Source organism: Neovison vison, chromosome 11 (assembly GCF_020171115.1).
Source record: "Neovison vison isolate M4711 chromosome 11, ASM_NN_V1, whole genome shotgun sequence".
In the NCBI taxonomy this organism is placed as follows: Eukaryota; Metazoa; Chordata; class Mammalia; order Carnivora; family Mustelidae; genus Neogale; species Neogale vison.
The window spans coordinates 94,978,362-95,004,961 of NC_058101.1; the positions used below are offsets into that span (position 1 = coordinate 94,978,362).

Genomic DNA, 26,600 nt, shown 5'->3' on the forward strand with positions numbered 1-26,600 from the left:
GGAAATCATTTTCTTAAAGGTTTTATTTATTTGAAACATAGAGAGAGAGAGAATTAGCAGGAGGGGAAGTACAAAGGGAGAGGGAGAAGCAGACTCCCTGCTGAGCAGGAAGCCTGACATGGGACTGGATCCCAGAACCCCTGGAATCATGACCTGAGCTGAAGGCAGATGCTTAATCGACTGAGCAACCCAGGTGCCCCTTCAGGAAATCATTTTAACACCAGAAAAAAATTGGTCTTCTGTATATTACTTTTTAAGCAAAAATTTTGCTAAAGTAACATTTGTCTCTTCTTTTGTTGTCATATATAATCCTTTGCCTCCTTTTTTGCTATAGGAACAACTGCACTTTATTTATTCCTTCTTATGCACCCTTCCATCATCAGCAATCTTCCCAGTCCCAAAACATTTGAAGAAGTTCAGTTCTTTAATGGCAACAACTACCACAAGGGCATTGATTGGTAAGGAAAATAACAAAAAATAAAGACCACTATTAACACATGCTCAATCACAACAGAGCAATTATAGATGTATGTGTGGCATCTACATAATTACAGCATAAATTTGTTATGCTCAACTCTACCATAGTGAATTAGAAATTAATTTATAACAATGATCTGTTTAATCAGTGTTGCCTATAATTTGATTTGGACAGTGCAATAATGATAATATTTTTCTGGTAAATTAATATGATTGAATAAAGAAGATTATGGAATATTTTTGTCAGAATTATTCATAAGGATATTTAAAATTCTTCTTAAGCATATTATTATTTTACTGTGCCTAGAATTGTTTTAACTGCATAATTTGTCTTCACAAATGATGCTTGAGGAAACAAATAAATAAGTTATTTTATACTCTGTGACATGTATCTTCATTAACTACATAGACTATAAAATGTTATAATATAAGCTGATATTTGTCATTCAAATAATAACATAGCATTTCCAAAACCGTATTAATGTCGGCCATGCACATCCATAAAAGGAATATTACTTTGTATTTAATAAATTATGAAAAATTTTTAAAAAAATAAAATAAAATAAAAATTATGAAAAATTTAAAAGTCACAATATTTTTCCCTAAACTGAAATAGAATAAACCTGATATTAAAACTGGCCTTTACTTTGGAGATTTTTCTAGCTTTATTCCAATTTTCTAAGAAAATATTGCTCTGACTCCAGCTTCCAGTTATATAAGGCAAATCTCCTCCAAGGAAAATTTCCCTAAACGCATATGTCTGTAGTCTGTAACTTTATGTCAACACCACCTATGAACCTGTCCTTACACAAGAGGCCTGTTCTGTTAGATTAGAGTTAGAGTCGGGGAGAGGCAATGCCAGTGGGCAGATCTGGCTTCCTATCACACGTAGAGAGGTGCCCGCTCTGCACCTAGGATATTCTTATTCTACCTTACTTTAAAAAGATGAAATGAATTTTGGAAGTGCATGCAAGTTACTAAAAGCAGAACAGCAATTTCCTCTTATCTGTGAGCTCAAATGGAACACAAATTGTTAAGCAGGAATATAGATGAGACTTTTCACCACTTCACATTTGGGAAACATAATAACAAATGTCAAAGAGGAAAATAAGTGTCTTATATGAATTCTTAATTGCTCTCATTATTTATTTCTAGAACATTTGAGGGTTAGAGAAGTGATGAGCTGTAAGGAGGATTACACACATAATTAAAGCCTTGCACCGAGTTAACCTCTGAACATATTGATTCCATAATCTACACACAGAGGAATGTTCTGACAGCATATGGAGGAGCGAACCTACCGAGGCACCACAGGATCAACTAGCAGGAAATATCCTCTTAATGACTCTAGATGGACTGTAATGCATTCACATTGCTACACATACTACAAATTATGCAGAAGTTAAAAAGGAGGAGAGCAGCTCTGCCCTACTCGGCTTAGGATTTTATAGCTCTTCTGACTTACACATCCTCCTCTCTTGTGCACTGTCATCTCAAATTAAAAATTTTGTATTCAAGTTCGCAAACCAGAATTTACTATTTTAAAATATTTACTAGGCAATACTGTGTAATTTGCTTTTTGCCAAGGGTAAACTTAAATTTTTCTAGATTTTGCTTTTGATAGCAGAGAATATCAACCCAAATTGAAAAGATGTTCCCCTATTCTTAACAGCCTACTTATTTCATCTCCCTCTTTCCCCTGCCCTATATAGTTCATTAAAACAGTAATGCTTTGAGTTGTCTTTACAGTCAAAGTGGATAGAATAGCACTTGCATTAGAATTATAGGTATATAGAATTATAACATAATTGTAATAGAATATATATTATAGACATATAGAGAATAATAGAACAGTGTAGAATTATAACACTAATAATTAGAAATCAGTATAAATGAATGTAAAAATGTTCCATTATTTCATATCCATGTCATGTTAGAGAAAAACTTGTATCTCAGATTATTTTCCTCTGCCTTCAGGTATATGGACTTTTTTCCTACTCCATCCAACATTACAAGTGACTTTCTGTTTGAAAAGAGTGCTAATTACTTCCATTCAGAAGAAGCTCCCAAGCGAGCAGCATCTCTGGTCCCCAAGGCCAAGATCATCACCATCCTCATAGACCCCTCAGACAGAGCATACTCTTGGTACCAGGTATGAAGCAGGAAAAAAATACTTTTAAAACATTTGGGGGGCACCTGGGTGGCTCAGTGGTTTAAGCCTCTGCCTTCAGCTCAGGTCATGATCTCAGGGTGCTGGGATCGAGCCCCACTTCAGGCTCTCTGCTCAGCGAGGAGCCTGCTTCCCCCTCTCTCTCTGCCTGCCTTCTGCCTACTTGTGATCTCTCTCTGTCTATCAAATAAATAAATTTAAAAAATTAAAAAAAAAATTTGGCCATAGATAAATGTAAACAATAGTGAATACCAAAATAAAGTCTAGATGTCCAGATGTATTCAACAGTCAAATGTTGCATAGCTAACCCCCCCCAAAAAAGAAAAGAAATTATAAGTAATAAAAGCTGAATATTTGAGTCATATGAAGTTGGACAAGGAATTTCAAGCATAAACTAGTAGAAAACATCATACATAAAGGATTAATAGATTGACTAGACAGTATAAATATATAAAATATTAGTCTATCAGAATCAACAAAAAGAGTACATATCGAAGTAGAGCATCTTCAATAACACATGGCAAATGGTTTAGTATCCTTAATTTGTTTTTTTAAAAAAAAGCTTCTGGAAACTGATAAAAGAAAAGATATAATACCTCAGTAAAAAAATGAGCAAATAAACAGAAAGCATAGATAAACATTTCACACACACAAAGACACCCACAAATATAACTGCTCAACGATTTATATGAAAAATGATCAACCCAATTAGGGAGCAACAAAATACAAATCAAAATGATACTCTTTCTGAATATCATCTCAACAAAAATTGTCGTGTTTATTCTTCCTGCTGGCAAGGGTGTGATGATAAAGATATTCAAACATTCCAGTAGAAAGGTATAGATGGAGATCTTTTCTGAACACTAATTTGACAATAATTATCAAAATAGTTTTGTAAAGGTCCTGTTGTGTTATGGGAACTTCAAAGGGATGGACAAATATTTATTCCTTTCTATACTGCAATACTTGTCAAATGATAATAACAGTAAAAGGAATAAATACCCAACAATATAAATTTGTATCACACTGATGTGCAATATTCTGCAACAACACTTAATGGTGGTTTTAATCAATAGAATACTAATACTTTTTTAATCAATAGAATACTAATTAAAACATTGTGTCCATTTTAATGTGTGGATAGGTATTAATCAAAAAATCACATAGATATATAGCTAAAAATTTTGAATGTTCCATAAGGAAATCTGTTAGGTATGAAGAAAGCATTGTCTAGAGAAATAAACTTTGGACTTAAAACTGAAGAATGAGTCAGTATAAACTGAGTGGGGTAGAAGGAGAGTTGGGCAGAGGGAAAAGTATATGAGGTCCACTGGTACAAGGAACCCCCACCACATGGAAAGAACTAAGAAAACTTCCATGTAGCTAGAGAGCAAAACCCAAGGTGGAAACCTGTGGGAGATGGGTCTGAGTCATACGCAGGGGCCAGAACTCAGGTGGGGGAACTGTGTGGCCACCATTCTTCAAGCAACTGAAAGCCTTTGAAGAGTTAAGCCAGTGAGTAACTACCAGATTTCCTTTCAGAGGTGCTGAGAAATAGAGGCAGCTTTGACGGCGAGAGTTAAGTACAGACAGAGTGAAGTATAAAGTATCAGAAGACATGTAGGAATTAAAACCAACAGAACCTGGTGAGGAGACAGTGTCAAGGATAAATCAAATTTCTGATAAGGATAACTGGGTGATGAGTATATATGCCCATAAAAATAGAAACACTGAAGACGGCAACAGGACAGTTGGAGGGAGGGGCGCTAAAGATGTGGCACCAATGGTGATCTTGAGGTAAGGAAACACTGTCGCGTGGAAAACAGTAGAGTCAGCAGGCACTCTGGGGAGAGGTCAGAGCTGCAGACAGAAATTTGTGAATCAGAGGCAAAAAGCCACAAACATGGTGAAACTGCCTAAGGAGAGAGTTTAGAGAAGCAAAGTACAGAGAACGATAAGGCAGCCCAGGAGACAAGAGCAAACAGCCAGAGGAGTAGAAGAAAAAATCCAGGAGTGTGATGACCCTGAATACAAAGGAACAGAGTACTACCAAACAGCAGAGGTGATAACAGTGTCAAAGGGCTGCTAAGAAATTAGACAGTTGGACAGCACAAAACCTGAATTATTTCCACTGAGTTGAAAGAAATGGAGGGAAGCAGAGCTTTTAGTGACAAATGATAAAGCAAAACCAGATGGATTTAGTGGAGGAAAAACTAATTGGGAAGAAGAAATAGAAAACAGAAAATAAAACAGGAATAAAAAGGGGAAAAAACAAGACACACACTTATTATAGAGAGGTTAAAGTGGGTTCAAGGAAGCTATGTTCCATGGTGGTAGTGATTTGAATCATGAGATGGGCAGGAGTGTCCAAAAAAAGGAGAGATGTTTAAGGCAAAAAAAAAAAAAAAAAAAAAGAGAGAGAGAGAGAGATGTTTAAGGCAAAAAAAAAAAAAAAAAAAGAGAGATGTTTAGGACCTAGGAGAGAAACTGGGGATCAGTCCTGTGTGGATCCTGAGGGACCAGGAAGAGATGACTACAGGAAACAGCTCCAATGGGAGGGAAGCATCCAGACTTCACTTTTCTTGTGCAGAGACACTCCTGGCAAGCTGTAGGAGTCTATGGGTCCCATTTCAGAAGCACATTTTAAAAACATAAAAATACATAGAATTACAAAGTAATAGCTTTCTTGAAATATAAGTATCAAAGTAATTTTTAAATTGGTAACAAATTTTTATTTATTTTAACAATTAAATGGCCAGATCTAATGGCAGGACTAATACTGCTGTAATGTTGAAGTACGGATGAGCATGAATAACATTTTGATATATCTGAAACTCCTATAATGTGATACAAAAATACCTGTTTTTATTGGTGGTCAAAATCACAGGTATAATAAATGCAAAATTTCATTTAAAAGTTACAGAAAATTTAAAAAACTTTTTTTTCAGATCCAAGTTCATAGACCCTCTGAATTACATCAGTAGGACTCGGGTTAAGAATCTTCGCACTGAAACTTCGGAGTTAGAAGAGGGGATAAATGTACATCCTGGCAAATTTGAAGGTCTGAGATAGAGAAGCCGAAGTGATTCTGATGGTCTCTCCTTCTTTTGGAAAGTTGAGAATGAGTTACTCTAATGGAAAAGAAGGGGATAATTTGGGGGACAGCAGTTTGAGGAGAGAAAAAAGGCAGTGTGAAATCTTTGCACAGGGGTGAGATAAAGTTGACCACAGAAATGTAAAATTGCCTACAGCCGTGAAGACTTAATTAAAGGTGATCTTAAATCTGTGGTGGTAATAATGTAAATGTATTAAAATCCCATGATATGAGTGTATTTGTGTATGTGTATGCTTAATGCATATATAAATTAATGTCCCCAAAAAAAAGACTAAAAGGGAATTTTTTTTCTATTTTTTTTCCAATTTATTTATTTTCAGAAAAACAGTATTCATTATTTTTTCACCACACCCAGATGCAAAGGGAATTTTTAAAGAACATAAGAGTAATTTTTGTTTTTTTACTTTTTATTCATTTATTTTTTACCCATTCTTTATTTTTTTAATTCGTTCTTTTTCTTGACTTTCTTCAATAAACATTTATGGCCAAGAACAAATAATAATGGACAGAAAAATATGACTCTGTACATTGGGATTGCAAGAGGTCAGCGATCCTAGGAGAACACCTGGATTGGGAAAAAGATCCAAATACTATTATTAGAATCCATGTGTCACTGTCTCCCTCAAGATAGAAAAATACACCTTTCTCACTTTATGAAAATTCATATTGAAAGCAAGTAAAGCTTACTTTTAAAAAAAGTGACAAAAGCATTCAAATAGTAAGTCTTCATTAAAAATGTTGAATATAATTACTTAAGGGTCATATGTTGCACATTCTTTTAGCAGAAAACAGAACAAATTTATATGAATCTTTTTCACCTAAACTATTTAAATAAAAGAGAATTTGTGCCTGCTTCTCCAAGTAAATTCTTTGAACATACATGCTTGAAAAGAATTATTTTTCCTGGTATTTTTATTGCTATATTGCTAAGAGTAGGGTCCCCAAACTGCTCCACATTTCAAAATAATGCAGCCTATTACTTAGCTAGTCCTGTCTATTCAGTAAATACCATAAATCCAAAGCGCAGCAGGTGTAATTCAGAAACCTCTACAAATGTCACCTGCCACTGTAATTTCTACCCCACATTTTTATAATGGGCCTCACAGAGAAGCTGGAGTGCTATTTTTTCCATAAAATATGTCCCTTTGTGACTTCTGGTCATATTTTTATGCTAATCTTCTTAGTTGCAGGAATATAAAGAAAAGTTGGTGTTAAACTTTTATAAATCAATGTAGGGTAGATTGAGTACAGTTCCATATTATCACTGCTTAACATAGAAATTTTAGTATTAACATATTAATATGCACATAGTACTTTTATATTCCTTTATTCAAGTTATGTAGTTTCTACACATTGTATTAATTCAATGTATTAGGTAGTCTCTGTGTACTCAGCATAATGCATATGCATATAAGAATGTCAATAAATATACAATAATGAGAGACCTTCAAAAGTTTTATTCCACCAAACTCACTGGTTACTGTTTAACCACTTCTTGCTCATCTTTACTTTTATAATTTTATTTCTAACTAACATAGATGACCTGCTATTACACAATTGTATCAAGTTCTAATACACTCCTGTCCTCATCCTGTAGTTAATTTTCTTTATGTTAAACTTTAGATATCTTGCAAAATCAGTTCATCCATTCCACAATTCAACACTTTCCCTCGAACTTAAGGGATCAAGTTCTCTCTTAGTTTCTATGTTTATTTTTTTTCAATTATAAAAATCTGTTATTACATTTTAGCTCAAAGTTTTCAACCACTTAAAATATCCCTTCATCTTTCATTCAGAATTGATCACTTATTTGTCTGGCTACCACAGCAATATATATAACTCTAGTCAAATATCTGACTTGATTATAGTCTGTTAATCTATTGCCTCCCATAGAAAATTTTTAATTCTTTGAAGACAGAGATTACATTTTGCTTATATCGTTTTATCTCCAGAATCTATAACCATTTTTTGTTGTTGTTGTTCTGGTAAGGAGTTTTCTGAGTGCTTATGAAATTGTATTGACTGATAAATTCACCTCTTATTGTATGGGGCTCTTGAGCTTGACTAATGATGGTTTGATAAGAAAGATTCAGAGGATTTGGCACTGAAAATTAGTAATGGCTCAGTACTTGAAAATTAGCATGGATAGATGAAAATTCCTGGGAAAGCAAAAGGAAAGGACTTTGGGCAACATCAATACCTTTATGACACCTAAACAGTATTAGGACTATACATCCACTTTCCCTATGCTCATAACATCTGCCACACAGAGGTATGGAGAAGTGTCAGGACCTGTAGGAATAGCTGTGGTGAGACAATGAGCAGAATGATATATAAACCTGCTCTTTCCAATCTGAATCTCTTCTATTCACTTTTAGTTAAACCCATGAAGAAAATCCTATATTCTTCTCTTTCTTTGTTTGTAAACATTTTAGACATGAAGACAACCACAAGCTTATGTGCCTACTACTCGATATACACAGAAGGCTTATACTTTAAATAAGCAATATGTCATTGCCTGGATTTTAATATATGCACTTTATTTTTTCATTCTAAAATTAATTTATCATTTTCATTACTTTTTGGAAATAAAAGATAAACGCACATATATACATCAAACACAAACATGCACACATACCCATGCGTGCATAAAGAACACCAATTGTAAAATTGACTTTCTTGTTAAAGCACCAACGATCACATGAAGATCCAGCTGCCCTGAGGTTTAATTTCTACGAAGTTATCACAACTGGACATTGGGCCCCATCTGACCTAAAAGCTTTACAAAGGAGATGCTTAGTACCTGGATGGTATGCGGTCCACATAGAAAGATGGCTAACTTACTTTGCTACTTCTCAGGTAAGGTCTTAAAATTAATTTCTTCTGTTTAACACACCTTGGCTTTATTGCACTTGACAAACAGAAAATGAGAAATAACATTGCCACAGATAACGGTTTATAATGAGACAATCATACCTAAAGAAGACGTGGATTTTTACATTTTAATGCCAATAATAGTATTAAAATGTTAGGTGGTTGTGAAACACATTTCTTGGGATCTTCTTTTGGGTAGTAGCTGGTCTCAAAGTGTTGAGTCCTCACACAGGAGACATCATGTGATTCATAAACAGTAACTCAACTACTCACAGAATAGCCATTTAGACAATACCTTTATGGAACACCACATGCAGATAGTCTGACATCTGTCCTCTAGGGCTCTTAGAAAGGAAAAAGGAGGTCATGCATCAGACTGTCAAAATGGAGAATGCTGTAACAGCTCCAGGAATGCAGGATCAAACAAGAGGTAAGGATTTGAGGAAACGTCCATATTGTTTATATTCTTACTCCAGATCAGGTCATGACTAAAAGCTGAGTTTAATGTCACGGCTAATAAGGAGAGCAGATGAGTAATTTTTATCTATGCCATTCCTAAATCTTTGACTCCAAGGTTAGCTCATGGGATTCCGTAGACTGGATAATTATCTGACTACATGACAGATGGAAAATTGAGTTTCTACTGAACTACTAAATCAGGAGAGTATCTGTGTTTATTTCTGATTTACAATCAGGTTATTTAAGGGTTATAAGCAATGCCAATGGCAAACTTCGATTGTTATTTATTTGGAAGGACACAAGAATAGTAAACATTAAAATGTATCTTAAGTAATGCATATTTTCTTCCTATTCACACTGACCTAATTGATTAATGTTATAGCAGGTCAAGTGAGGCAGCTCAGTCTACTTAATTTAGTTTTGTTCTTCACAAAGTGACTATTTTTGACTTTATAGTTGCTAATTATTGATGGACAACAGCTGAGATCTGACCCAGCTACTGTGATGGATGAAGTCCAGAAGTTTCTGGGAGTTACACCTCATTATAATTACTCTGAAGCACTAACGTGAGTCTATTCTCATGCTTGATTTCATTTCCATTATTTGCCATCATAAATTATCACTGGTAGGTGTGTGTATAGCATCATTAATACTAGCTATGAATTTATACATCATTATGCTACTCAAAAGCAGACAAAGGAGTATCCTCATTATTCATGTAGTGTCTTCCTTTTGAATACCACAAATACTTTATTTTATAAAGTGCAATCCTATAGGCATTTTTTAATATCACAAACCCCCTTCTTGGTGGGCTTTTTCACCAATATAAGTTTGGTTAAGTAAATTTTTTAGACCTACTCTGCAAAAATTGTCCTAGAAATTGAAGTTACAATGGTGAAAAAAAATATATAGTCTCTCACCCCAAGTAATTCCAGGCTAGAAATGCTGACTCCCATCCTTAACTCTGTGAAAGTGACCAGTACTGGGGGCAGAAATGGGAAAAGGATAAATTCATATTTTACTTTGTACTTACTAAATTATGGATAACCAACAGGTAGTCACATATAACATTCCAGTTAACTATTGTTGCATGACAAACCATCTCCAAACCCACCAGCAATAATTACCACAGCCATTTTATTACGCTCATAGAATCTAGGGGCTGGGAATCCAGACAAGGCACACCCAGAACTGCTTACTTCTAAACTCATAAAACCTGGGGACACATTGGGGAACATATGACTATCTGGGTATGAATCAAATGTCTGGAGACTGCAATCTTCTGGAGCCATCTTCGCTTCTCTCAGATCTCTGGCTCTTGGACTGGGAGGGCTCAAAGGCTAAGCTCAATGGGATGAGACCTCCTCCTGCGGCTTTTTGAGTGTCTGGCCGTGTTCTGAAAGGGAGTGATATGTGGAGGAAGTGTGATCCAGCCCAGCCATAGCTTTCTCTGACCTAGTCTTGCAAGTCACACAGTATCATTTTCATCTCATTTTATTGATTACAACCAAGTCGCTAAAGCCAGTACGAATCCACAGAGACAGCAATGGGCCTCCCCCTTTTGATGGGGAGGGGCAAGAGCATGCTGCAGAAAAGAATTTGGAAGGGGAAATGTTGTAGCAATCATCTTAGAAAAATAGAACTATATACTTGGGTAACTAAAGATGGGGAAAAGGTAAAGAAGCAAAATAAACAAATAAAACCTCCAAGGAGCCAAAACACATTTTAAAAAGGTATATACTTGATTCCCTCACAAGGTCTGATACAAAGCCTATTAAATTTTAGACAAAATTCTAACAAACCTGATTATATAATTTCCCAGCTCACAGCAGATTAGAATCAGCAATTAGACAATTAGAGAGGGTAATGGAAGGACAGGAAAAGCAGTAATAAGATTGGGTTGTTCCTTATCCACTCAAACAACCCTAATGAAGTTTTTACCCACACATGGAAATAACAACAATACAAGGCAGGGCCCTGTTGATTAAGTAGACAAAGCTTCCTAGAATACATTTTACATTAATATTATTGATGTTACCGTGTCTTCCCCTGTCTCCCTGCAGTAGTTTAGGGAATGGTTCTATCTTGTTTACTACAAATAGTTACTTATGGTTCAATAAACCTGCAAAATCATACTTTTCAAGAAGAGATTACAAACAAGTGCAGAATATATGGTTTTTAATATGTCTCACATCACAAAAATTAATAACCTTGGTGATGTTCAGTGTAATAAAAGAAGTCATGTGGCAACCAATTCGTTGTCTCAAAGTTGTCCAACAGTTATTTGAGAAAGGCTTTGCATCTTCATTTTGCAATTTCACGTCTACTAAAATAAAGCCATAAAACAATGAATTCATATAACTTATAAAAAGCAAATGCCCTCTGTTAGAGTATATAACATCAATGCAATTGATGAAACCAGGACTGCAAAATAATGTGGAGTCAAGGTTATAACGCTGTCTAAAAGCACGATTTTCAATATGGCTCTTCTTCCTCAAATTGTATTACATTCTGCCTCACAACAGCTGCTGTGGAGACAGGGAGAGATGGCAGCCCATCCTGGGATCTCTACACACCTGAGAGCAAAGGAGATGCTCTCAGCGTGGGTATAAATATCTTGGCTTTGTTGCCAGAATTGTATTTTACCTTAATGCAGTTAAATATTCTCATCCTGAGGCAGAAAATACTGTTCAGGGGCACAGTTATGTCGACTTTCCCATCTCATTTTGCAAAGCATGCTGAATTGTTTTTCCTCTTGGGAAATTAATGAAAACTAGAGAAAGGACTGTGATAGGCAAGGAGCAGATTGAAAAGTCCAGTTTGGAAATGACTCTGTCTTCCTTTTAACCATTTAACCAGTGATGTATTTAATTTTAATTGATAACATGTACTAGGACAACCTGGACTGCAAGGATCAGGTCTCTAATAATAGGTTGGGCAGGGAACTGTGAAGAAAACTTCCCTCTCCCCCTAAATGAGTTCACATATGTGCAGAGGCAAATTGCAGGTGCACTGGTATTACAGGAATGGGCCCAGGGCAACAAAATATTCTGCAACTAATTAACTTTACATCCCAGTCAATTATGCCTCATCCTCCTAAAACATCTGCTGAGCAACAAAAATGCAAACCTTTTCGATGTTTTATGTATGCAGCAAATCCCATAGCAATAAATTTAAAATTTCTCTTCTTATTTGGTTTATTCTTCCATTTTTCCTATCTTGTTAGTCCTAAACAAAAGTGCTTATATATCTGAGTTTAAATAATTAGGACACACATCCTTTCTTTTGTAACTTTGTGCAGCCATAGGAGCAAACCATTAGAATTTTCCTTAAAAGTATAAAGACCTAAATTATCCCATAGGATCATTCGCCTTCAGCAAAATAAATGAAGAGTTGTCTAATCTTCCACTCACCTCTTCCATGGCCTGTGCCTCATGTGGTCTGAAAAAAATGTAATAAATTCAATTTTACAATTTTAATTTCCTCCTTAAAAAGTATAAACACTTTGAGCTTGAAAAACCATAGCATTCTTCCAAATTAGAAGCTCTAACTCATGTTTATATTCACAAAACTATACTTACATTAAATTCAGTCACTTTAATATATACCATTGAATGATTTCAAAGAAATCTGTTAACATATTTTGACAGGGAGATCATACTAATAACTAAATAAATATTTTAAAATTCCTGTGTATATGGGTTGCAGTTTTGATTATAGGTCCTTGATCTTTTATGGATGAATAGGTAAAGTATGAAGCTTAAGTTAATAATTTCAATCTAAGATTGAGGATTTACAGGGTTTTTTTTCATTCTGTAGAAATAGTCGAAAATATATAATAACATATAGTTTGTTAAGTCTCACTAGACTTTTAAATAAATTCAAGGAATATTTATAAAACTGAATTAAATTGTAACAATGGGCATACCAAAGTCCATTTTCTTTATCCAATTGGTGAGGCTCTCTTCTCATTCAAAATTCTGTATGTGGGGCACCTGGGTGACTCAGTCATTAAGCGTCTCCCTTCGACTCAGGTCATGATCCCAGGGTCCTGGGATCCAGCTCCATCTGGCTCCCTGCTGGGCAAGAAGACTGCTTCTCCCTCTCCCACTTCCCGCTTCGTGTTTCCTCTTTCTCTGTGTCTCTGTCAAATAAGTAAATAAAATCTTTCTTTAAAAATTCTGTATACAATTTATAATCATTACTTTTTTACGATCATGTATATGTTTGATCTTTTGTAGGTTTGATCCCCAAAAGGGCTTTTGGTGTCAACTACTGGAAGGAGGAAAGACCAAATGTCTTGGAAAGAGCAAAGGCCGAAAATATCCACCCATGGATCCAGAGGTAATATTTTCCTAATATGAAATAGTCTGGTAAAACTTTGTGCATACAGTTGTTTCAAAATAAGGGACAATATGTTTGCTTCCTTTTTCTTCTCTTTCTTTGTTATCAATATGTTATATATTTAGGATGTAGATAGGCTGAAAGAGATCAATAATTGATAGATATTTATAGGAATTGTTTGCCCTTAGGATGCAGTTGAAACATAAATACTTATTGAATAGTAACTATTTTCCAAATGTGTAAAGTACTTAAATGAATTGTTTACTAAGTAAGTAATTTTGGATAAAATATATATACATTATTATTATATATTAAATATGTATCATGCCTGTACCATGCGTGGGTACTGAGGTAAGCAATGGAGAGCCAACGTGTGGGCGGGGAAGTTTCTCCACACCACCAGTCAGTGCTCAGATACCAGCTGGGTGTCCAACAATTCAGTTCTGACAATTCTATCCTGAGATAGCATGAGATCCCACAGGTGAGGGCTCAGTTCCATAAGACTGTCTCTCCTCACCCCAAACTTCAGATGCCAGTCATAAGCCTGTGTTTTTGACCAACCAACCAGCTATAGATTGAAAGTTCCAACAACCTTCTTCCTGGGTTCAATTCATTTACTACAGTGACTCACAGAACTCACAGAAACATTACTTACTAGATCACATGTTAATCATAAAGGGATATAACTCCGAAATGGCCAGATGGAAGGGATGCATAGGACAAGTTATAGAGAAAATCCTCCCTGAGTGAGCCACTCTCCCTCAGTCTCCACATGTTCACCAACAGGGAAGTTCTCTACACCCAATTTTTTTCGGGCTTTTATTGGATGTTTCATTACAGAGACATAACTGATTAAATCATTGGTAAATAGCAATTGATTCAATTCCCCAACACCTCTTTCTTCCAAGGTCAGCAGGGTAGAGTTAAAGTTCCAACCTTCTAATCACAGGATTTTCTCCTAGCAACCAGATCCCATCCAGGTGGGGTCCAGGACCCACTTAATTAACATAACAAAAGATAGCTTTTTAACGCTTTCATTTAGCAAATTCCAAAGATTTTAGGAGCTCTGTGCCAGAAAAGGGAGCAAAAACCAGATATATTTTATATCATAAACCACAATACCACAGAGAGGATACAGGATAAAACAATTATGAACTAGGATATATTATAGGAGACTAAATTAGTTACGGTCATTGATTTATAATAAGATACATAAAACAATGACAAACTACCAAAACAGGAAAAAAAAAAATTCTTAATAAAAGTGATGGTATGTGACACCTGGGTGTCTCAGTCAATTAAGCATCTGTCCTTGGCTCAGATCATGATCCCAGGGTCCTGGGATGGAGTCCCACATTGAACTCCCCTGCTCAGCAGGGAGTCTGCTTCTCCCTCTCCCTCTGCCTGCTGCTCCCCCTGCTTGTGCTCTGTCTCTAACAAATGAATAAGAGCTTTAAAAAAAAAAAAAAAAAAAGTGATGGTATGAAGAGGTAGACTAAGGTTGGGAATCTAGTTAGCCATCAGTTGAGCCAGATATAACGAGTATCTCTCCCAAAGCAAGGTGGCGAAGGGAGGATGGAAGTGATTCAGGTGTTACTATGGAAATAGAAGTACCAGAAAGTCCTTAAACTATACCTTTGAACTCAATAATTTCCAAAGAGTTTCAGAAATCACTTTAATCTGCCAGGAAATCAGTGTAATGTTCTCACTACTTCTATAAACATCTTATGCAGACTTTGAAGTGTTTACAGTCTGGTTTAAAGGAAGAAATGTAATGAAATACCTGGTGGATGGTACAAGACGAAATGTAATTGTCTTAAGTCCATTTCCACAGTGTGCACAAAAGTTGCCAAGGGAGTTTTACGAAGAAAGAGACTCATTTATGTTAAAATATTAGAAAGGACTAAAGTGAGATGTTGTAACTTTGACCAGACTGAAAACAGTGTTTGAGCCACTGCTCCTATTCCACAAGGAAAAGTCTTCTCAACTATATTATAAACTAGTAGTCAGAGACACAAAACAGCTTTCGTTGGGGTATAACATGAGGTAAGTGACATCCTGAGAGAAAACCCAATTATAAATTTTCTGTTTACATAAAATAAGACTACTGATATATTTGAGCATTTTTTAACCTATTCATCTAATAAGGGCCAATGATTCCAGCTTGACTAGGAATTTAAGAATCATAAGGAAGTTCATTATAATGATTTTTATAATGAGATCCTATAATATTTTGGAAGCAAAATCTCTTGCTTTAAAAGCATCCATTTTTTAGGACACCTGGGAGGCTCATTGGTTAAGTGACTGCCTTTGGCTCAGATCATGACCCTGGAGTCCTGGGATTGAGGACTCCCAGGTCCTCGATTGGGCTCCCAGCTCCATAGGGAGTCCGCTTCCCCCTCTGACCTTCTCCCTTCTCATGCTCTCTCTTACTCTCTTGGTCTCAAATAAATAATGAAAAATTTTTAAGTAAATAAATAAATGCATCAATTTTTGTCCTGAACATAGAAAATATTTTTGCAAAGTTGTAAGTTATTTCTTTAATCATGAATTTCAGCTTTTATGGTTATTTATGTTCACTTTTTATACTATAGCCCAATTTCACACAAATTGACCAATTTTGAAGGAACTGTCTGGTTTTTTTCTAGCTCACTTTTGTAGATTTGGTACCACTTCAGGTCCCTACCTCATTCTTCTTTAGTGCCATTACCTCTCATTAACTTCTTCCCCCGCATAGACTTGACCAATACCACAACAAATAAGTGCCTCCGTGGTATGTAAGCCAGGAAAGATATAACTGGAAGTATTTTTATTTTATAGCTGCAGTTCTGCCAAATCTTTTCAAAAGGTACTTATGAGTGATATCTAGGGAAAAATACAAAGAAATGCATATTTTATAGACACCTGTATTATAATAGAATTTCTTAAGAAATGTAGATTGCATAATTATGTTTAATGAACTAATAACCTCCTTCAAGTTTGGGTTTTTTTTTTTTTCCTTTTTGCTTTCCAGTCTAGAACTTTCCTCTCTAATTACTACCGAGATCACAACGTGGAACTGTCCAAACTGCTACACAGACTGGGGCAGCCTCTGCCATCCTGGCTGAGACAGGAGCTGCAGAAAGTGAGATAGCACTGGAGACAAGAACAAGGCTCGAAGGATGCTTCCTTTTACTGTTAAATAGAAAAGCAAACCCCACATCTTTTACTCTTCTACTGCACTTGTGATTGTCAACAGAGGACTGTGTGAATAAATTTCCTTCTATCTTTTTCATAAAATGAAAACTGTTATACATGCACGCATTGGCAATTACTAGCATCCATCCCTGTGTGAGCTTGTAGGAAGTAATGTGGGGTTTTGTGGCATTATCCAGTTTCCAGTGTGGGGATCATAACACAGCCCTGTTCCTCTGTTAACCACAAGGTTTCAGAAATTCTACATAAAACCGAGAATCCTAATTATATGCAAGTGACAAATGAGAATCTTGAGGAAAATATAAGGACAGGTATCTGAAAATGAAGGTAGCAGGAACCCAATATCTGAATTTAAGGGCTTACATTTTCTCTTTGCTAATTTAAAAACAATTTGCTTTTGTTGTGAAAAGCAATCCTATGATCCCATACTCTTATTTTGAGCAGTTATTATTTATCATATTTAGCCTACATATTTTCCTCTGTTACTCCTCTTTATGGATTTCCTTGACTTGCTAGGGAAGTTGTAAAGTTGTGGCTTCCTGTGTTTGCCGTCTGTTTTCCTTTTATAGAAGGAAAGTTTCCATATTCACTGATAATACTATTTTCTCTGGCAGGGCAATCCATTCTCAGTGAATTCTGCAATATGGGTCCAACAAAATCTATCTATCAGAGATTTGGGGGAAAAAGAGTGAGAATGCATACTCTGTATAGTATTAACTAGTATGTATAATGCCATCTTTCCATGGGTCCATAACTCTACCATACTAGTAATCTAGGTATCTCCACCTTTACAGTGATGTAGTATTTATAAGTTTTTTTCACTATTTATGGGAGAAAAAGTCTTTAGTGATAAGATATGGAATGAAAACATCAACATGGGCTTACAGGTAGAGTGGGGCACTTGTGCCTTCTATATAGCATTATGTCAATCATTTTAAAGCATGGACTTTTATATATGCCAGTATATATACTATTGCAGAAGATTATGTTTTTTGATGCCTATTTAAATATATATATATATATATATATATATATATATATAGTCTAAAACTTACCTCTTTGAACATTATTAATTCTCTAACCTAAACCCTAGTTCTCAGCCATGCTACCCAACAATTACTTTCTAGAGGAGAAGTGTCTTAGAGCTTTAGGTTCCTCTCCTTTTGGAGGTTATTTTCATGCTGGTTGAACTTTTATCCCATTTTTCAATGAAGATATATTAAGGCTTGGTTAATCTTTTCAGGGTGATACATGAGGGTAAAATTTCAAGAGAACAGTAAATCAAACGCTTGGGTAACATTACCTGTCAATCCATCCTTCTTCCAGAGTAATTTTGCTACAGGCTATAAATAATAGTATTTTTCCTGTAATTTGAGAAATTATGCTTAACATAATTCAATATCTTTAAAGGAAACTGAAGATCCTTGTTTTTTTGTTGTTGTTGTTCGGTTTTTGTTGTTGCTGTTGTTGTTTAAAGCAACCAGATAAAATCAAATCTGAAAGAGAATCAGGAATTTTCACATATTTTATTTCAGAATCCAACTTTGTGTTTGTACTTGATTAAAATTTTTGTTTTCCTGTTGTTTTCCCACTGTATCTAGAGGCTTTGGAACTTTTTGAGAAAATGTAAAAATTTTTCTTGGGCTTGAGTTAATAGAAATCACAGATTATTACTTTGGTTGTTCCTTTATTAAGTGTGAGACTAAAATTCTCAACTTAACTGTTTCTTACCTGATCGTGTGTTTGAAAGCATTGCTCTTAAGCACACTATAATCACAATGATTGGGTATTTAGACCTCTAACATTTGATTTATTTGTTCACTAGCTTCCTCCAGTTTATATTCTAATACTTTCTCTTTTGAACTAGAGATTAACTTTTTTTTCCCATGTGGAATAACAGACATGTTCTTAGAAAAAAAGAGCAGATATTTTTCATATTAAGTAAAATTCACACAAGTCCCTCATCACCAGATTTGTAAGAATGTAACTCATTTTTGACATTTTCTCATTTTTTCCTAAGTAATGTATACAGTCTCATTCACCTATCTACAGACATCAGAGAGCAAAATTCCCCCAAATTCAACTGGTTTTTTCTCCCTGATTTATTTCAATCAGTGTGCACATTTTTATTACTAAGATTGTAATGAAGAAAAAATAAATTTTAATTGTATAATTCATCTTCATCTTATAGTAAACTATTTAGAAAGACTCTGGGCTTTAGGAATAATATAATAAATCAGGAAAAAATTCAGCTTTAAGAATATCTTGATTTACCCACTGGCTACTTCAGAATTATTGAGTCAAGTTTAATATATGTAACTCCTTAAAATTTTAAGTCAATTCTATTTCATGGTCTTGAGGTACATACTTTTTTAAATTTTAAAGAACTTCCTTAAATCTTTAAACAAGACAGTACCTTCCCCTCTTTTCTTCTTCCAATTGCCTAACTTACAAATATAATCACTGATTACTTCACATTAATAAAGGTAGGAACAATATTTGATGACAAGCCTACATCAAGATATAATGACATGTTTGTCAAATACTAATCTTTAAAAATTATATTACAAATCTCATCCAAAACCAAATTTTGCTCATATTTAACAATGTCTCCCAAAGAATTGTATAAGCAACATGGAAGAATGTTAGTGAGAAAAGTTTATAGTCCTTTTATTACCATATTTTTTTCTTAAGAAATGCTCTTAGTCCATTTAGAAATTTTATTTGCTTCAATTTCAACAAATTAATTTATATTTAGCTCATGTAGTTTTTGTTCTTCTATCTTACTGTTTTAATATGTCATATAAAGTGTTCCATTTGCCATGAATAATTGATTTATTTTTAGTTACACAGACAATTTATAGTGGAAAAATATCTTAAAAGCCTGGTTTTGGTGGCTAGATAATATATTAACCATTTGCTTGATGGAAGTACCTCAAAAATAACTCTGACCAACTATTTTGAAAAGAAAGAAATCCCGTAGTCTTACATGTAGAATTTTATCACAACCACAGGAACACAGTTTAGCTATGGGTACATATATATGCCCAATATATGTATATATAAGCAAATGAACATTTTGTATGTGTGTGTGAGCCGGTGAGCTGGATGGGAAAAGCAGAAAGAGAACTCTGCGTTTATTGAAATTGTTAACAGATACAGTACATGCATAACGTATCTTTGGGTCTTCTCCAGAATAAATACTACCACGGGTATGGCCACTAGAGTACTGTTGTTTCTCCGCTAAAATCTAAGGTTTTAATCCACAGATGGTTCTTTTTCCCTTCCTTTTTCTTCCTATCTTTTCTTTTTAATCTTCCTACTTTTTATCTATATACGCATTCCCTAAATCCCAGACATATAACGAGTGCAACCAGGAAGTTATGAGAGTAGACTTTGGATCTCTGGATTTTCATACCAGTCCTGCCTCTTGCTAGCTGCGTGGCCTCAGACAAGTTGTGGAATTTCTCTGAGCCGCAGTTTCCTTTTCTATAAAAGAGAGACAATAAAGTGTTACTTATTCACTTGGTTATTGCAAGCATTACATGAGAATATATTTAACTAATTTAGCACAAGCCCTGATGCAGTTATGCCGGAATGTATTTGTTACAAATAACAATGTATAATATCAAATCACTATCTCTTCTTTCATCAAACAAGAATATGTTTTCTATTTCCTTTAATAATAAAACATGTATGTCTTAAACATATAATTAATTGTATTTAGTGAAAATGGGAAACTGTCTTCTGCATCACTGTCCAAAAATGAAATTGTGCTGTTCCCTGTTATTGTTGTAATCAGAGTTGGAGCAAGGTAGTTCCATATCAGTCCATCCTATCGAAATCTCTTTCTTCCTACCTACTTTTCCTCAGTTTTTTCAGAAAAGTGTCTCCCTTGGACCCTTTCATTATATGTCCTTCTTCGGTTCTTTTGCAACCCAATAGATATTCTATCAGGAATATCAGATCTAAAGGTACAACTTCCTCAAACCAAATAACAGTCACGACATTTAATGAAAGTATAACAGTGAATCAATACTTAAAGAATCATTAAAAATTACAAGAAAATGTCTCTGCATTCTTCACATCTTTATCGTCAACTTTGTTTTCTCCCATAAGATCTCTTTCCACAAAAGAAAATTTGATTGCACTTTTATATATTACTTTGTTATATTTGTTAATATCAAATATTATTTTTTGAAATTTTTTCTGCAAATGCACAGTATTTCAGGTTTGAAATGAGACATTTACATAAATAATTTTCATCCAAGAAATTGTTTCACATATATAGATACTCAATAAAAATTCATTGAGAGACGTTGAAATGTGTTGAGGACTATAAATATACTTAATTATTTGCCCAACTTTAATATACACCATTAACTATCTTGTTAGTTTACATTCCAGCTGTAGAATGTATCATGGCTTTCAATGAACTAGTAAGTCCACAGAACTAGTGACTCCAAAAACTGGATTTTTAGCCCCTGAATTCCAGACCTATTACCTACCTTAGATGTACCCACTTTAGATGTTCATCCACATCTAAATATCTGCCTGACACCTAAATTGAGCACATCGTTATGAATTCTTGATTGAACTCTTCCCTTTTCAGGGAAATTTTCTGCTTCTCCTCAATCCCCTTTTCTTTTTAAAAACTACACCCAATCAGATCAACTTTTAGTCCTTCTACTAATCTTTCTCTTCCACAAGCCCAAGGTACACTGATTCTTTTCCTGAATGTCTTTCATTAAATCATATTTGCCCAGTAGATATATGTGAGTCACAAATGTAAACCACATATGTAATTTTAAGTTTGCTAATAACCAGTTTAGAAAATTATTATTAATTTCAATACTTCATTCAATATATCTAAAATATTTCAACGTAAAATCAACAAAAATTATTAATGGGTTATTTATATTCTTGCATTCATACTGAGTCTTCAAAATCTAGTTAGTATTTCCCCCTTATAGCACATAATAATTTGGGCTTGCCACACTTTAAGTACTTAATATCCAGATGTAGTTAGAGGCTTCCATTTTGGACAGTGCAGGTCTAGCTTCAACCTTCTTCATCGACTTATTCTTGATCATCTCCTATTCACCCCATTGGTGAGAGAAAGATTTCTGCCCTAACGTTCTAAGGGGTAGCCCAACACACAATGGGCAGCACTGGACAGATGAAATCAACAATGGTTTCTGTTACATATACTCCTAGTCTGGGAAGGAGGCATTGCACACCATACCTGAGAAGGAATAAACAACAGGGGCTATGAGAGACAGGTCTTGTAGCACCAAGGGGGTGAGGTCACCCTTTGTTCCCAAGGAACATGTGATTTGTTTGTTTGAATAATGCTGCAGTCTGGCAGAAAACTGAGCTCCACTACTCAGAGAGAGGCAGAAACAGCCCTGGTCCACTTGATAAGCAGAATTTAGGGCTAGAGTACCTTACCCAAGAACCAGAGTGAGAAGGGAAACCTGTAGTTGGGCCATTCAAGATCCTCTCATTTTAGCCGACATAAAGGCAACACATAATTTAAGTCTTAATTTAAGTCTTAATTTAAGTCTTAATTTTAGGCTCTTACCTCTTACCACTGTTTTATTATAGCCTTTCTTCATCTCTCCTATAGGATTTTGTCACAACCTCTGAACTGGAGCTTTTGCTTTTCTTTAAATCTTATACCACACTACTGATAGAATGGTCTTTATAATTTGTAAATAGCACCATATCATTGCTTACCTTAAAAACCTTCAAATATTCTCCAAACCTAAAAGACACATGCAAATTATAACATATTGTATGGTCTGGGATTTTGTCTACCTGACCATTCTTTTTTAATTATCTTTTTGAAATTACATTCCGGGCACCTGGGTGGCTCTATGGGTTAAAGCCTCTGCCTTCAGCTCAGGTCATGGTCCCAGGGTTCTGGGATCAAGCCCTGCAGCAGGCTCTCTGCTCAGTGGGGAGCCTGCTTCACCCTTCCTCTCTCTCTCTGCCTACTTGTGATCTCTGTCTGTTAAATAAATTTTTTAAAAATAAAATAAAATTACATTCCAAATTCTAGTAACAGTCAATGACAGTAGTACCTCTTATTCACAGTTTCACTTTTGATAGTTTCAGTTACCCAGTCCATTGCCATCTGGAAGCAGATGGTCCTGCTTCTGATGTATCATTACAAGGTCAACCATAACCTAATGCTGCATTACCATGCCTATGTCTCTCACCCCACTTCATCTCATCACATAGGCATTTCATGATGTCACTTCATTATAAGAAGGGAGTGTAGTACAATAAGATATTTGAGAGAGAGAAGTCATACCACATAACTTTTATTATTGTATATTTTTATAATTGTTCTATTATTATTGTTAATATCTTCCTGTGCCTAATTTATAGATTAAACTTTATTATATGTATGTATTTATGTATGTATGTATGTATGTATGTATGGGAAAAAACATGGTACATATATAGAATATATAGAAAGAGAGTCCACGGTTTCAGGCATCCACTGAGGTCTTGGAAGAGTATCTCCCATTGGTAAGGGGGCACTGCTCTATTTGCAATTCTCCAGTGACCTTGTGATTTTTACATTTCTAGGCTTTTGTATGTACTGCTGCCTAGAACGCTTTTTATCCCTTCCTCAGCTGATCTGTATGAACTGGCATTGCCGATTCACTAACAGAATAACACTTTGAATCTCAAGTAAACTGGCTGTGAAAGTCCACTCCCTTTTGCTTCCTAATTGCTTTACATCTAATGCACAGAAATATTAATCCTCTCAACCTTGGGTCTCTGGCTTTAAGTTGTACCAGAAATCTTCTAGCTCTCTTGGCATTGCCCCATCAGTATCTGGAAAATAATGATAATATATTTAGAGCTATAATCCCAACAACTAGCTTACTAGTCATATTATACATTGTTGCACATACATTGTACTGTAATTTCTCATATGTCTGTCTACATGCTAAACTGTAAGTTATCAAAATGAGAACTATCTTTTCATTTTTGTATCTCTCATACATAATACAGGATCTGGCACCAAATAAGTTATTGTTAAATGAATGTGTGCATTACCTTATATCTTTATAGTGGTAAGAAACGGGACTTCATTTTGTAAGCATAAAACATAAATATAAAGTTATCCTTGCAAATACAGCGCCAAGACATATATTTTCAAGACTGTTGCGTTTAGGAGTATTGCTTGTTTTCTAAGAATCTCTATGTTTGTACATCTAAGTCACCTAATCTTATAAATAAGACCAACCAAACAGACCAGATTAAGCATCCCTAGACACATTAGGAAGTGAATCACATGGACCGCTGTTCTTTCAGATTGGTTTAAAGATCTCACAGTATTGCTCCCAAAAATGTTTGTTTATAATCAGAAAAAAGCCAAGAGCTGTCCATCTACAATGCACTTTGGTTGATGAAATGCGTGGCTTAAAATTTTTTAAAAATTCACCATATGGAAGAGGATAAGAGGTCATTTACTTGGTATATGATCACTGAGGTCCTTGAGTTATAAAGATTTTTTTGTTACTGACAAAAAAGAACAATTTTCATTGTTTAATGACACATTCTTTGTTTGTGGAAACAATGCCATGAAAAAGATAGGTAGGATTGTTACATCAAAAACATTGGCACTTTATATTTAGGTCAACTGGAATTAAAACGTTCCCATATAATAAGGTATTTCCATGTGAACACCATTATTTCTAAGATGTTCTTAATCATTTAAGACTCCATTCTGATTTCTGCAAATCTTACATGTCTTTTCAGAAATGTAAACGTTATGCCAGGAATAAGATACTAGCAGCAGGGTAAGAATATACAGCAGAAAAGAGAAATCAGAACCAATTTGTGAGGACGCAAGAGAATCATGACTGCATTCTTATGCCTACCAATGACTATTTCTAGATCATATGGTTTGGTGCAAGAGAGAAAAATCATTGTGGGTTGTAGAACCGTCAACAATCTTTGTAAAAAAGCAGAAAGAAATTTTCCCTGCTTTTGACCTAGGGTAAGAAGTGTCATCTTGATACATGGACCAACCCACACAGACGTACAAGTGAGAGTATGTCAGGAGAGGAAATTTTACATTGAATATATTTTCCTTTATTTTGTTTGCTGATGAAGATGGATCATAAGTCAAAGAATAGTACATAGTGGTAAGTTTGGGGACTGGTAGGTTTATTGTAACCCACTTGCCATTTGAGATTCAAAATCAACAGTTTCATTTGTCTAGGGTATCTAAAATTGACTCTCTACACTCTACATTCTACAGAGTGAAGCTGTAGACATGTTTTTCACTCTGTACTTTCAGGTACCAAAATCTGTCTACTAAACTGTAACATGTCTAGGTCAATTGTTTTGTTTGGGGGCTTTTGTTTGTTTGTTTGGTTGGTTGGTTGTTTTGTTTTGCTTTATTTTAGTTTTAGTTTTTATTTAATGTCCAGGTCAATTGGAATTCTCTCCTTCATGTTCCCCGGATGTTGCCTGGAATTTAGTCATCCAGAAGCCTTTAAGTTCTTGATGAAATGAAGCACATATAAACCTTTAGTTCTGTATCGAAGAGATACATAATGTCATCCACAGATGAGATCCTGAGGACACTAGGATCCCATTTTAGTGGAGTGGCAGAGCTAGAAAGAAATATGACAATAGACTTAAGTTAACAAGAAGTTATGCCTTTGTCACAGGTAGCACACATATATGTGTGGTGGAGGAGGTCAACCACCTCCTCCCTTAGCCACCTTCAACCAATATAAATAACAAAGCAAGCATTTAGCAGTTTGTGTGATATTCTCTGAAAGGAAAGAATGGTATGAACCCACCATGATTTACATAACAAGGTCTATCAAACTATTTTAAACTAGTTCACCCTGAAGAAATACAGTGCATAATGTGGTACGTGGCTCTCTTGACCAGAGCCACAGATCAAAGCCTGGAAATACCACTTACTCATCCTTTGAGTTTACTCATGCACATCACTTACACTCATTGTACTACAATTTCCTCATCTTTACAATGCAAATAATAACAATGCCTATCCCTTGAGGTTATTATGAGGATTATATGATCTAAACTACATAAAAGCACCTAGAACAATAGCCGACACATAGCAACCACTATAAGAGTGTTTGTTTTTATTAGTTAATTTGTGCATACCTATTTGTAAATGCATAATACATGTTTAAAAAATAATATACCAAAAACATTGACTTCATATTAAATTAATTGTATAAAAACAGAAGCATATTTGGAAACACAAGAATCTACATCCACCATAGGTAAACAATAACAATAGCAAAATAATCAATTGCATTATCTCCACATTTTAAAATTCTAGTTCTGTCAGCTGTTTTTATGTGCTTGACCAAATTATGGAATTCTTATGAGTTTTATTTCTTCTTGTATAAAGAGTTGAGGATAGGGACCTAAAGATAGAGCACTGATAAATGAAACTAAAATCTAAAACTTTAAACTTTAAAAAAAAAACTGAAATAAAAAACTGAAATATTCTCACTACATTCAAGTCTCCTGGAAGGGATGGATTTATTCAGAACATTCTGAGAATGTGCAATGTAGATCATCATATTTATAAAAAGATAAATTGATTAAGTTTTATTAATGAAGAATAATAAAATGAGAAGTACCAGAAGATATAAGTATAGATATAGATATAGATGTAGATATAGATACACACATACTTTCAATGCATATTTTAATTGGGTTTAACAATTTAAAAAGTATATTCTGTAAACCATAGACCATTGAACTTAGCAGTATTTACTTATAGGGAAGATTCTGGAATTGAGTGTTTACAACTAAATTTGGCAAAAGTATTCCACAGAAAACTCACTGTCAGTACACAAATTAAAATGAGATATAATATCCAAATTCCTTGTGTAATCCAAATACAAATGGTCTTCAGATATCATTTTTTTGAAGTTTGGAAGAATG

The 26,600-nt window shown here is 34.8% G+C and overlaps 1 protein-coding gene across 2 annotated transcripts in view; it reads left to right on the top strand.

The window, feature by feature from the left end:
* LOC122889227 (bifunctional heparan sulfate N-deacetylase/N-sulfotransferase 4) overlaps positions 1-16,577 on the top strand; it is a 239,227-nt gene extending 222,650 nt beyond the window's left edge. The window contains exons 8-13 of one of the 2 annotated variants that reach the window (XM_044224144.1): positions 335-458; positions 2,455-2,629; positions 8,451-8,621; positions 9,552-9,661; positions 13,337-13,439; positions 16,453-16,577. In XM_044224144.1, coding sequence (XP_044080079.1) covers positions 335-458; positions 2,455-2,629; positions 8,451-8,621; positions 9,552-9,661; positions 13,337-13,439; positions 16,453-16,572 — 803 coding nt within the window. In that variant the 3' untranslated portion in view covers positions 16,573-16,577. The remainder of the gene's footprint in view (positions 1-334; positions 459-2,454; positions 2,630-8,450; positions 8,622-9,551; positions 9,662-13,336; positions 13,440-16,452) is intronic. The other variant, XM_044224145.1, reaches the window with a different exon arrangement.
* Positions 16,578-26,600: the final 10,023 nt, after the last annotated feature.